General features: G+C 49.1%; 1 protein-coding gene and 1 long non-coding RNA gene across 2 annotated transcripts; both read left to right on the top strand.

Annotated features, from left to right (window-relative positions):
* The first annotated feature begins 6,241 nt into the window (after positions 1 to 6,241).
* Positions 6,242 to 9,837, top strand: LOC135977711 (butyrophilin-like protein 9). The gene is made up of 6 exons (XM_065578957.1): positions 6,242 to 6,544; positions 7,303 to 7,335; positions 7,438 to 7,470; positions 8,248 to 8,268; positions 8,376 to 8,402; positions 9,350 to 9,837. Exons 1-6 carry the CDS (start codon positions 6,409 to 6,411, stop codon positions 9,409 to 9,411), a joined length of 312 nt encoding a protein of 103 aa, XP_065435029.1. The 5' UTR covers positions 6,242 to 6,408; the 3' UTR covers positions 9,412 to 9,837.
* Positions 9,838 to 9,927: 90 nt separating this feature from the next.
* On the top strand, positions 9,928 to 13,164 carry LOC135977710 (uncharacterized). The gene is made up of 2 exons (XR_010595134.1): positions 9,928 to 10,596; positions 11,148 to 13,164. It is a non-coding gene; the product is annotated as an uncharacterized LOC135977710 (long non-coding RNA).
* The last annotated feature ends 971 nt before the right edge of the window (positions 13,165 to 14,135 follow it).

Here is a 14,135-nt window from a genome sequence, read left to right as displayed (position 1 = left end):
ACTTGTTTCATTAGCAATCAGTATAGTCACCTTTTCCTGGGCTTCAGCAGGTAGGGTTATGACTCCACTGGGGACCAGCACTCCTTCCGGGAGCTCTCCTTCAACCGGCTGCTCTACCATTGCTAATGCCCCTTTACTGCCTTTCAGCCGAGTACTCATGACAAGCACTTCTTGCTCCGTCCTTGCAGGCACTACTAAGGGGGTTGTGCCCATGTACTTCAGCGCCCCAATCGGTAGCTCAGATGTCTCCTTTTTAGCACCCTCAATCTTCCTATAGGCTTCAGCACAAAGCGTATGGATCATCAGGGTATTCAGGTACTGGTCCCCAGCCCGTCGTCTGCAGTAATCCGCGAGCACCTTGAAGAGACTGGAGTTGGTCCCTATCAGCACAGACACATCAGAGGTCCCTTTAGGGTCAGGGCATATTAATGCAGCTGTGTCCACCTCTTCTCTTACCCCAGCAACCTCCTCTGGGAATTCCAGGTGCACTATGACATACCCTTGGTAGGGGTATTCATCCATGCTGAGGCCACACAGACCAACGCCAGTCAGTGGCTGTATAGGCAGGTGCCTAAGCATTTGTTGGTAGAATGACTGAAATATAATAGTCACTTGAGATCCAGTGTCAAGCACGGCTTTACACTCCACCCCTTCAATCTTCACCATGACCTCTGCTCGAGGCCCTATCAGTCCTGCGGGGATCCCAGCTGGACAGTCTTTTCTGGGGGAATCTTCAAATCCTGCAGGCCTGGGTGGTCCCCGTCCCCGGACTCTCTGGCAGCTACCGGATCTCTCCCAACTGATCCTCAGCTTTCCATACACTAAGGAGGGGTTTTCTTCATTATGGCACTTGGCAGCACTGTGTCCATCCTGACCACATCGGTAGCAGAAGAATTGTCCTTTCCCTCTTCGCCCAGATGGGATGGTGGCTCTAAATGCTGACTTCTCCATCGCCACGGTCAGAGGCTCCTTATTCCCGGAAGTCTTAGCTTGGTCAATGGTGCTTTGCAGTTCAGCTATCCGTTCTGTCAGGACCTGCACTTGTTGGGCAAGTTCCTCTGTGGTGCTCACCATCAGTACACTGGCCATTTGCAGTGGTGTTGTGCCGGCTGGCTCCAATGTTTGGGCTTCCCAAAACTCGCTGGCAGCCTGCCTTTCTTCCTCTTCTCTGACCTCCTTTATCAGCTGGGAATAACTTGGGGGATGTTCCCGTCGTTCTCTTAGCCGGAGATGGAGTAGAATCGAGTTCTGATATTGAGCTCCTCTTACAATTTGAGCCAGTCTGGTCCGATCCATCTGTTCAGCAGTCACTGCACCCCTCATGACAGCTCTCTGAAGCAGTCTTTATAATAGAACTGAAAGCCCTGTTGAGCTCGACGGTGCAGAGACACATGGCACAAGGCCTGAAGGGCTAAATAGATAAGACCAGGGCCGGCTCCAGGCACCAGGCACCCAAGCACATGCTTGGGGTGGCACCTGGTAAGGGGCGGCGGGGGGAGTGCGGCGCGGCATTCCGGGGGGGGGGGCGCTCCGGCGGAGCGGTCCGGCGCTCGGCGGGGGGGCGGTGCGGGAGGGCGGTGCTCTGGGGGGGGGGTTCCGGCGGCGCTCGGCGGGGGGCGGCGCGGCGCTCGGCTGGGGGAGGCGGCGGCGCGGCCCGGCGGGGGGTCTCGGGGGGGCAGCACTTTTTTTTGCTGCTTGGGGCAGCAAAAAAGCTAGAGCCGGCCCTGGATAAGACAAAGGGTGGGAGGAAGGAAGTATCATTCATCTTGGAGTAGTGTCCCTGTGCATGCTCCACTGCAGGTGTATTCGTGTCCCCTACGCCTCTGATTAGAGATTTTAGGAGCCGTATCCGTTCAGCCCCCACAGACGCTGTCCCTGTCTCGTGCCCTGCAGTAGGGCTATAGAGCGTTGCACGGACAAACTGCCCTCAGCTCCTTCTCAACCGCCTTGACCTGAGACGGAGCCTCAGCAGCCTCCGATTTGAGAATACCTCATCTGTATTTTATTTTCTGTTTCGAGTTATTAGTGTTCATTCATTGCATTTCAGTCAGTTAGTGTTAATACTCCCCTTCTGCTTCCTTTAAAAAAAAAAAAGAACAATAAAATAATCCCCCCTCTTTATTTTGTTATAAGACTAGCGAACTCCCTGTCCTTAGTTCTTTCTTGTCTCCTCCCTCTGGGGAAGTGAAACCTGGACAAGGTACGCCTGGCTCTTCCAGATTTAAGTGTTGCTTCTCCTGCCGAGAAGCAATTCCAGGCAGTGATGTACATTCCCACTGCATTCGCTGTCCTGGAGAGTCACACATGCCGTAAAAGTGTACTTTCTGCCTGACATTAAAATCAAGGGCTAGGAATAACCTTGAACTAAAACTATGACTACTAATGATGGAAAGTTCACTTGGATCAGCCTCTGACCCTGGCCCTGCCCCCCCCCCATACAACAGTCCCCCAAAGTGGCCGAATCCATCTACTTCCTCGGCTCAACACTCTATGGCAGCTTTAAAGAGGAAACTTTTGGATTCCTCTCAAAAAGCCACAAAAAAGCAGGCTACACGTCATTGGATAGAGAATCTACCCCAAAGACATGATCCCCAACAAGATCAACCACCTTGGTACTGACTGATCTACAACTGGATACCCACGAGATGACTGGCTCCTCGGGTACTGGTACTACCAGTAAGCCTAAAAACCCAAAGGGCACAAGCTATGGGAGTTCGGTACCATGGGGGGAAAGGGATGATAGAGAGAGTAACAGCTCCTCTAGCTCATCTCCGATAGAGTGCTCTAGACCCTCAATACCGAGTATTTCAGCTCTGCAGAAGACCAGAACAACACTACTGGCCATTTATCAGAGTGCAAAAGACTCCCACTACTGTTGCTCTTAGGAAAAGGCAATTTCTTACTGCTTCTCTGTCTGGATCTCCTGATCCACGGGAGAAGAACTTTCAGGAACAGGCAGTGAGATTAGACAAAGGGATTACTCCAGTGACTAACATCTCTTCATCCTCTCCTGATGAAGCTGTTATGCCTCCCCCACCAACTTTGGCAAATGACTTCAAACCATTTCAAGACTTCATCAAGAGAGAAGTGGATTCTCTAGTCAAGATGTTGCAACACAAGCTGCTTGACATCCTACACACTTCATCATCAGCCTGTAGTGCACTCACTATTAACGAGGCATTGCTGGACCCAGCAAAGACTATGTGGCACGGTACATCCCACATGCAAGAGAGCGGATAAAAATATTATGTTCCCTCTCAAGACTCGGATTTTTTATTTCCCACCCATTCCCAAACTCCTTTGTCATCTATGCTGTAAATGATCGTGGCAGACAGCACCGTGCTAAATCAACACCCTATGACAAGAACTTAAAACAACTTGAAAATCATATTCTTAGGTGACCCTGCAATTTAAGATGGCTAATTACCAAGCTCTTATGGCAAAATACAACCATATCAGTTATTCTACATTAAACGCCTTCATTGACCATCTCCCAGCAGTTTCAGGTGATCACTACTGAGGGTCAGCTTCTTGCAAGGACATTGTTGCAGGCCCCTCTCTAAACACCGCTGACACAGCTGCTTGCTTCATCTCAACAGCAGTGGGCATGCAGAGGGCTTCCTGGCGTCACCTTTCTGGCTTTCCAAGGGAAGTCCAGTCTACTGTGGAGGACCTTCCATTGGAAGGATCCAAATCATTTGCAGAGAAAATGGATGAATCCCTCCACATACTAAAAGACTCTAGAGCCACTTTGCATTCACTGAGAATTTATGCACCTGCACAAAAAAGAAGATATAATAAATCACAGATGACACAGAGATCCCGGCCTGATCAATTTTCTCCCCCGCAGAGCATTATGAACCCCAACAGAAAACACAATGAATACAAAAGCGAAGATCAACTGCTCCACAATCATCAACATCACAGCCATCTGCATCTATGCATGAATTTTGATGTGTTATTTGAGGCCCTGAGTTACCACCCCCATTTTAATTTGCTGCAAAAACCCAAACATCACCACTACTTTGGCAACGGCCTTACTCTTTTTAATCAAAACTGAGATCAAGTGGGTTTTGGAGATCATCTCCACAGGATATTTGATCCATTTTACCGCCGTCACTCCTGCCTACCCCTCCCCCCGACCCTCCTCAGGAACCCTTCTCATGAGTAGCTTTTACATCAGGAAACAAGCTATCTTCTGAACCGAGGTGCTATAGTTCCTACTCAACACAGAGGGAAGGACTTCAAGTACTTCCAGATACTGAAAAAGAATAGTGATTGGAGACACATTCTGGATCTAAGATCACTCGACAGATTTGTAAAGCTACAGCACTTCAAGAAGGTTACTTTGGCAGCAATAATCCCGTCTCTGGACCATGGAAACTGGTTCTCGACCCTTGACCTACAAGATGCTTACTTCCATATCGCGATCCACAGAAGGTTTCTAGTATTCACTCTGGGACAAGACCACTTTCATTGTCTGCACCCAGAATGTTCTCAAAGGTCCTTTCTATGGTTGTGCTGCTCCTTCGTAAACAAAGAGTGATAATATTCCTGTATCTAGATGATTGCCTGCTCAAGGCATGCTCCTTTGATGATGCTTTGACTCCCCCACAAAAGACTATGGACCTATTCCTCCAACTGGCTCTATAAGTAGACATCCAAAAGACCATATTAACTCCAGTATAACGTCTGGAATTCATAGAGGCCTACCTAGATGGAGCAGAGGCCAAAGCCTTCCTCCCGTTATGCAGGTTCAACACCTTAGATAACTTGATCTCTAAAGGACAGGCCAACCCTCAGACCTTGGTCAGAAATGGTCTTCAACTACTGGGATGCATGGTGGCAGGCACCTTTGTAATAAATCACGTGAGACTCCACATGTACTGCCTTCAGTGGTGGTTCAGTACAGGATAAGTACCAAGCACACACAGCTGAAACAAACTTCTATTGATGCCCTCAACAGTCAAAAACTCCCTTGACTGGTGGAAAGAGTCTCACAATGTCTGCTCAGGAGTGCCCTTCACTCAACCACCCCCAGTGTTAATAATGACAACAGACGCATACCTATTGGGATGGGGAGCCCAACTGGACACCCACGCTATTCAAGGCAAATGGTTCCCCTTCAAATCCACATTGTATATCTACTTACGGGAACTCAGAGCAGTCAGGAAAGCTTGTTCACATTTCTTACCACTGATCGGGGCAAGCATATAAAGATTATAGGCAACATTGCATGTATGTTTTACATAAATCACTAGAGAAGAGCAAGCTCACCTTCCCTTTGTACCAAGGCAGTGAAACTCTGGAACTGGTGCACTCACCACCACATAGAATGGCTTTCGTATGAGGAGAGATTAATAAGACTGAGACTTTTCAGCTTGGAAAAGATACGACTAAGGGGGGATATGATAGAGGTCTATAAAATCATGAGTGGTGTGGAGAAAGTAAATAAGGAAGTGTTATTTACTCCTTCTCATAACACAGGAACAAGGGGCCACCAAATGAAATTAACAGGCAGCAGGTTTAAAACAAACACAAGAAAGTATTTTTTCATGCAATACACTGTCAACCTGTGGAACTCCTTGCCAGAGGGTGTTGTGAAGGCCAATATTATAACGGGGTTCAAAAGGGAGCTAGATAGATTCATGGAGGACAGGTCCATCAATGACTATTAGCCAGGAGGGGCAGGGATGGTTTCCCTAGCCTCTATTTGCCAGAAGCTGGGATTGGGTGACAGGGGATGGATCACTTGATGATAACCTGTCTGTTCATTCCCTCTGGGGCACCTGCCATTGGCCACTGTCAGAGGACAGGCTACTGGGCTAGATGGACCTTTGGTCTGACCCATTGTGGCTGCACCCCATGTGCAATGCCGCCCCCTGAGGCCCCGCCCCTGCCCCTTCTCCCTGTGCTCATGCCACCTCTTCTCCCCAAACCCCTGACCTCGCACCAACCCTTCCCCCAAACCCAGCATTGTCCCTCCTTCCCCGCAAGACCCCACCTGCTGCTCATGCCTCTCCCCCTTTCCGTCACTTGATCTAACAGCTGGCAAAAAGTGGGGGGAGGGCCTGCCCCCTTGATCCCCCCTATTCCGGCACCCCTGCATCCGCTGCTATATTTTATTCCAGTGTCTGATGCTCAGTACTAGACTCGACTCTGAAAGCCCACCCCTCCATTCAGGGCACTGCTGCAGCGTTGTCGAGAATGGAGCACCCATAGAGACCCACTGAAAGAAGAAGAAAGGGTTACTCACCTTGTGCCGTAACTGTGGTTCTTTGAGATGTGTCCCCCTGTGGGTGCTCCACTACTTGCCCTCCTTCCCCTCTGTTTTGGAGCTCTTACCTATGAGCTCTGTGTAGAGAAGGAACTGGGGGCAGTTTGTCTGCACAGCGCTGTAGTGACCTAATGCCTGGGAGGGGGAGAGCGTATGTGTGGGCCGAACAGAAACAGCTGCCTAAAATCTCCGATGTGAGGTGCAGGGGTGTGAATACACAGAGAGTGGAGCAACACACGTCTCGAAGCACTGCAGTTACTGCACAAGGTGAGTAACCCTTCTTATCCCATTTTACACTCAGGGAACTGAGGCCCAGAGCGATCAGGGCCCCAGTTCAGCTAGATACAGGTGTAACTTTAAGTGTGTGAATAATCCCATTATTATAAGTCAGACTCTCGCTGTCAGGCATTTTTTCCAGCCCTCAAATCATTTTCGTGGCTCTTTTCTGCATCCTTTCCAGTGTTTCAACGTCTTTTTTCAAATGAGGTCAGCCAGTTGTTCAGGCAGCCCCACAGCCAGCAGCACCGGCTGCCAGCCACGGCTGGAGTGGCCCAGGGCAGCTGGCCCCCGGGACCATCTGAGCAGCAGTCGGTGGGGCTGGCCCAGAGACTGCCTGAGCAGTGGTCCCTCGGGCGGCCACAGCAGCTGCTGCTCAAAGGCCCCCTGGCAGCTGGTGCCACTGGCCCTGCCCCCTCTCCAGCAGGGCCCCCCCTAAGATTTACTTAGGGGTACTTCTCGTATAAGTCCTGAACTGGTCACAAGCGGTGAATTTTATTGTTTATTGCCCGTGACCTGTCCACAACTTTCTCTAAAAATACCCATGACTAAATCGTAGCCTTGGGCATGGTACAGGGGTGATTGAGTGAGGGTCTAAGGTCTGTGATGTACTGGAGGTCAGACTACGACCCGTCCGGCCTTAAACTCTATGAAGCTATGATTTTCTGCAAAATAGCAGCTCTTTGCTAGTATTAGAAGAGACCATCACCCACTGGAATCTCACCTCTCTCAATCTCTTCTTTCTTTAGACGATCTGCAATCTAATCTGGAGAAAGAGAGAGGTAAGTTCCTGGGACAAGTTCACCAAACTAACAGTAGGAAATGAATAACCTCGTTAATGCGACAGCATGAAACCTCACCTCTTTCTTCCTTTTCTCTTCCAGAGATTCTGCGCTCTGAGCTGGAGAACGAGAGAGGTAAATGTCTGGGCTCTCAGGAGGCTTGAATGATTTTCTCTCACTGTACATAGTCAGACAGACTTTGGCCTCTGTCTCTGCACTGTCTGTTAGGAGAGGCTCTGGGAACCAAACGGCCGGGGAGCTCTGACTAATCATGGAGCGGGGTAACTGCTCCATAGATAAAGTTGCTGCTCAGTTTCCATCGTAAGCCTGATTTTAGCCCTTCCTCTAAACTACACACACAGGGGAGTGTCCATATCCCAAACTGGTGGGTCTGCCTGTGCCAATGTACCTTTTTGCTACTGAATTTGAAGGAATGGCGGGGTGGGGAGATCCTGATGCCCTGGAAAAAGAGGCTCAGCAGAGTCCTAAAGTCTCCAAGCACTCTCTGATTCTTTGAGGCACAAAGTCAATGAGAAGGAGCCAGCTAATGTTGCTGATCCCTGAGTTGAGATCCAGCATCCAGAGCCAAGGTTTAGCACATTAAACCCTCACTTCCACGTTATCAGGGCCTAGCCCCTCACCAAGCTTCTAGGCACACGGGGAGTGTGGACACTACACCACAGGTGAGCCCAGCTAGGGCAGGGCATGGGAACCCAGCGAGGGTCAGATGTCAAGAAGGGGGGTGTGATCCATGGAGAGATCTATGAGGATGGAGCTCAGGCCAGGCGACCTGGGCAGAAAGAAGCCAGCAGAGAGCACAGTGGGGGGGGCAAAGTGGTCCTTTAAAGCCACAGTCCCTAACCCAGGAGCTGTTGTAGAACTGACTGCACACCCATGTCTCTCTGTTTGCAGGGAAATCCCTGGCTGAACTTGGTAAGTGCCATGTGTCCCCTTCCCCCCCCGCCCCCATATGACACTGTGTCCTACGCCAGCAGTCCGTGCTCCGGGGAGTGCTCACCTCTTGGTGTGTTTGATTTCAGGCTGGAGTAAAGTCAGAAAAAATGCAGGTAAGTGAAGCTGGTATGTTAATGTCAGACCCCCTGCACCACTCTGCTGCCCAGCAGATGCACACATGCCAGAAGTCACAGGGAAAGCAGTATGGTCAATGAAAATGCCAGATTTGTCACAATGCTCACACTTAACTATGGAGTCACCAGCGCTCCAGTGTAACTGCGATAACTCAGAGTGCTCCTAAGTCTGGGAACTTACCCGCTGTCAGTTCAGGGGGGTAGGCGCTTACAGGAGTTTGTAATTGTGGGTCAGAGTTGGGGTTTTGCTGGACACGTGTGGTGAATTCTCATGTGTTGTGTTGTTGTTAATTGACGTCATGAACTAGAAGGGATCTAGGAAACTGTGTAAATTACCTTAACTGGCTGCGGGTAATTGTCTTAATGCTTTTTGGACTCTGGTGAAATCTCTGTTTTTACGGAGTTGTCAATCAGTAGCCCTTTGGCCAATTCAGTTCAAATTTGGTAGAAAAATTCTACCTCAGACCCAGACCAAATCTACCAAATTTGAGTGTGATATGACTCTGCGGGTGTTAGAATAGAGGGCTCCCAGCTCAGGCGTAGATTGGAGACTCAGTTGCGGTCTTAGCTGTGGAGACGTGGTAGCGGCCCCACAGCACAGATTTTGTGGTAGGTGACTACTGAGTTCTTGTAATGGTTTGAAATGACGTCCGTGTGTGTAACACCTGAGCTCTCTCCTCACTGGGGCCTCTGTAGAGGTTACAGACAGGCCCAATGGGAGCTAGAGGCATCTCCAGCTCTTTCAGGGGAGCTATTTGCCTCTAGTGCCTGGGAGGAGAGCTGCAGTGACAGGCAGAGAAGCAGGTTCCCGGGCGATAGAGGCTGGAAATCAGAGCGTGTCCTAGCCAAGACAGAGCTGGGGGGAGGATGGGAAACAGCCCCGATGGGCTGGGCTCTGCCCCTGATGCTCTGCCCCATCTCTGCAGTGAACGTGATTCTGGATCCGGACACGGCTTATCCCAGCCTCGTGGTCTCTGAGAATGGGTGATCTGTGAAATGGAGGGGCCTGCAGCAGGACGTGACTGACAACCCCAAGAGATTTGACAGTGAAACCTGCGTGCTGGGCTTGGAAGGGTTCACCTCGGGGAGACACTCCTGGGAGGTAGAGATCGGGGGTGGGAGGGCCTGGGCTCTGGGGCTGGCCGGAGAGTCTGTCAGGAGGAAGGGCTGTATCAGATTTGCTCCTGAGGAGAGGATCTGGGCCATGGATCAGTGTAGGAGCCATTACCGGGCTTGCACTTCCCTCCTGCCCCTGACTTGGAGCCCCGGGAAGATCGGGGTGTATCTGGACTATGAGCAGGGCCTAGTGTCATTTTATCAGCCTGGTACTGAGGCCCCGATCTTCACTTTCACCTCCTCTTTCACTGGGCAGCTCCACCCTTTCTTCTGGGTCTACTCCCCAATCACACTATGTTCCTGAAATATGGCATGGGGGGGGGGGGGGGGCATAGCATCTCTCACTGGTCAGACTTTTTTTGTTCTGTTTTTCTGAAATGGACTAATTATTCATTTTTTAAATATTTTCCATTTTTTTATTCTTCTCAAAGCTTGGAATTTTCCAAAATGAATATTTTCAGTTTTGAAAATCCTTCGATTTGACTAAGCTGAGGGCTCAAAATTAGCAAAGCAGAAGAAATCCTGAGTGATGTGTTGTGTAAGACGCTACATAGACTAGAACAGAACTCAATACACAATACATCATAGGACCCCTCCCCCCAAATAAAAGGTTTAGTTGAAAATTTTGTAATAATGCAAAAAAAAAAAAATCTCAAGAAAATCCAAATGTTTTCACACACAAAATCTCTTTTTGTAAATTGGCCAAATTTCCTCAAGATATTTTTGAATGAAAACCTTTGTTCAGCTCTGATTAACACCTGTAATTGCATATAATCAATGAATATTTCCTGATTCTTAGTCCTGTAATTTATGAACTGACCACCATTGATGAGTGGAAGGAGTAAGAACATGTGTCAAACCCTGTCCTAAAACATCACATTGTCCAAACTGGATAAAAGGCTCCAAGAAAGCCGATTCCTAACCAGTAACCATGTTCTGTGACATTATTGGTGAAAGAAACGGAGTCAGAGGAATGGAGGGAGCTCGGTTCTCTGGATGAGTGTTGATCATGCGGTTCACAGCATCAGGAAGGCTTATCCTAAACCCGGAATGACAGGTATGTCCTACTCCAGCTAAATTTAGAGTTTTAGGCCAGAAGGAACCATGAGATCATCCAGTCCAGACCTCCTCTATATCACAGGCCACCAACACACCCAGCACCCTCACATCAAACCCAGCACCAAAAATTAAACCAAACTATTGCAGCCCACAGGAGACTAGACTATCACGTGCCACAGCCACGGAGCCTCACCCAGCCTGAGCGGAACAAAGCATGGGGGCAAAAACTAGATCAGTCTCATAATACTTCCCCAGTCTCATAATACTGCTCTTGAGGGGGTGCTAGCCTCCGCCACCACCACCCACCCCGGTTCCAGTGTCTCTGGTGTCTAAACAGGATTTCCTTAAATCACAACAGCCACTTCTCCCATCTCCTGCTGCAGGATGAAAGGAAAGCAGTGCTTCCTTAGGTTAGCCGCAGGATCTGATCATCCCCTGTATTAACTGGATGATTTAATGAGTTGATGACCCAACCCAACATCATTGTTAACCCACCGTCTTATGGAGTCAGTCTCAGTTGTGACCTGGATTTGATCATTGTTTTCACAGGTTCCAAGGCCAGAAGGGACAGTTGTGATCAGCTTGTCTGGACTCCTGGAACACAGGCCAGAGACCTGCCCCACAATAATTCCTGCTCAAACTAGAGCAGATTTTTTTTTTTAAATCATCCGCTCTTGATTTGAAATTTGTCAGTGATGGAAAATCCACCACGACCCTGGGTAAATGGTTCCAATAGTTAATTACCCTCACTATTAAACAAGTTTGAGAGGGGTAGCTGTGTTAGTCTGTATCAGCAAAAACAACGAGGAGTCCTGTGGCACCTTAAAGACTAACAAATTTATTTGGGCATAAGCTTTCGTGGATTGGAACCCACTTCGTCAGATGCATGGAGTGGAAACTTCAATGGGGAGATATATATACACATGGAAACACAGAGACAAGGCCTGTCATGTACCCCTTTGAGATGGCAGGTTCCAGGGCTGCTACCAGCAGGTCAGGCTCCAGTACCAGATCTGGCCTGGCTACAGAGCCTCCAGCTCAGAGAGACACCCAGATGTGCCTGCCACAAGATCCTTTAATGCTCTGCCTGGCCAGGCGGAGGTTAGCTTATATAAGGTCTGATGCACATAGCACCACCTAGTGGCTGAACAGTAACATACAGTTTACCATGACACTGCCCTGACACTGGAAAGTTTCACTCAGAGAGCCCAGAGAGGGGCCAGAGGTGCAGGTAACCCTGTATCCGTGACAGGTTCCCTCCCAGGTCAGCCCCTTTACCATGGCCATGTACGCTAATACCACCTGGCTACAAGCAGCCGCTACCCCCAGGCCTGGTGTAGCCTCTCCTGGGCACCAGCCCAGTGCAGCCACTCCAACGCATCTCCATGTACAGCTGGACAAACTCTGGAGGGAGAGTGTGTGTGTGTGTGAGATATTCCTACCCTTGTATCCCTCCCCACGGTGAATGCTGTGGAAAGGGTCTCGGTAAAGGTTGGACAGCTTTGGTGCAAGTCCTTGTATATTATCAGTCCATTACTGGTATTATTTGTTTACAGCACAGCAGTGCCAAGAGGCTTTGTCAGGATCAGGGCCCTGTGGTGCTAGGATCTCTTCAGAGAAAGAGCACAGACCGGTCCCTACCCATGGAGCTTATATAAGGTCTGACCAGACAGGTGTATCACGAAGTGGGAATGTTCTGTATTATTTACATGACCCCTAAATGTTGCATTGATACCAGTGGGACACAGAGAACTGCTTGCTCTCAGGGAAGGCTAAGAGACATGGGTGTGATGGTGTCCCTAATGAAATTTTATGGGGAGATGCTTATAAATGTATATATGATGTAACTGGAATATGTTTTGTGCTACATGTGCCATGTAACATATCTCTGTAAAAGTTATGATCTACTGAATCTATTCCTCCTGTTTGTATGCATATATCATTGTTGTAGTTGAAGTTATGAATATTGGTTTTATATTTGCTGGGTTTATATATAGCCTTGGTAAGAGCATGGGATCATGTCTGGAGAAAAGAATGTGCAAGTTAAGTGCAAGAACTTAACAGACAATAGGAGGTGCAGACCCCAATCCACATCGGAGCTTGGCCAGGAATGCGAATGGCTGTACTGGTTAGGGTCCATGGAGATGTGACTTGCCCATGTGATCCCAAAACTCCAGGGTAACATGATGCTACACAGGGAATGGGAAGGAGTAACCATCCAGGGGAGAAAGTCTATGTAAATCCTTGGAAAACCCCTCCGTTTTGTCTTCAGTTGGCTAAAGAGAGAGGCTCTCCACCCCCCAAGGACATACCTGAGAGAGACTGAACAAAGGACAAAGACAATAGGGGGTGTGAGCGATTGCTGGACCCAGGCTAGGAGTTCTACAGCCTGTAAAAGAAAGACTGGCACTACTGAGGTTTTTATATCTGTGTTGAGTTTGATTAGACATAGACGTGCGTGTTTTATTTTATTTTGCTTAGTAATTCACTTTGTTCTGTCTGTAACTACTTAGAATCACTTAAATCCTACTTTCGGTACTTATTAAAATCACTTTTTACTTATTAAGTTACCTGGAGTACGTGTTAGTACCTGGGGCGGGGGGGGGGGGGAAGGGGGGCAAACAGCTGTGCATCTCTCTCTATCAGTGTTATAGAGGGCGAACTATTTCTGAGTTTACCCTGTATAAGCTTTACACAGGGTAAAACGGATTTATTCAGGGTTTGAACCCCATTGGGAGTTGGGCACCTGGGTGTCGTAGACAAGAGCACTTCCTGAGCTGCCTCCAGGATGCCTACGGCTGTTAGTGGACGTGGCTCAGACCAGGGTCTGAGTTTGCAGCCGATCAGCGGGTCTGACTCAAAGCAGACAGGATTCGGGAGTCCCAGGCTGGAAAAGGCAGGAAAGCAGGGGCAGAAGTAGCCTTGGCACACCAGGTGGCAGCACCAAGGGGATTTCTGTGATCCCCAACCCGTCACAATGAGCATGACTGCTACCTAGTTGAGATTAAATGGGTCATTGGGAAAAGACTGGCTGAGACAAGCCCCAATGTGAAGACAACGGCAAAACCCATCACCAAGACATTGTTGCCAAGCATCCAAAGACCCAGAGGGAGGTGAGGTGGGGAAATCCATAACAGGGAAAATGAGCAACATCCCCCAGCTCGAGAACAAAGATGGGGGAGGTGTGAGGTGGGGGATCAAAGTTGGTTGCTGGAAGGAGTCGGGCTCTCCCCTGGAGTCTGACCAAGGAGCTCAGACTGAGAGAGAGACAGAACTTGAGCAAGGGGGTTCGCTACAGCTTGGCTGGGCTCTGGGCTGACCAGAATGGACTTGAACTGTGCTTTAACCTTCAGTTCTCTGTGCCAACCTAAGGACGTTCTATGCTGTGTCCAGTTGATTAGTAAACCCGACTGTTTTGACAACACGGTGTGAGTGTCACTGCAAATGCTTGCTGAGGTGCATTAATCCCTGAAGAGCGGACAAGTCTCTACCAGGACTCAGAGACTATCACGGTAGGACTTGCTGAACAGAGCTCCT

The sequence above is a fragment of the Chrysemys picta genome, unplaced genomic scaffold, assembly GCF_011386835.1.
Source record: "Chrysemys picta bellii isolate R12L10 unplaced genomic scaffold, ASM1138683v2 scaf15, whole genome shotgun sequence".
NCBI lineage: Eukaryota > Metazoa > Chordata > Testudines > Emydidae > Chrysemys > Chrysemys picta.
Note: the sequence above shows the minus strand (reverse complement) of the source record. Positions and strands in the feature narration are given on the sequence as shown.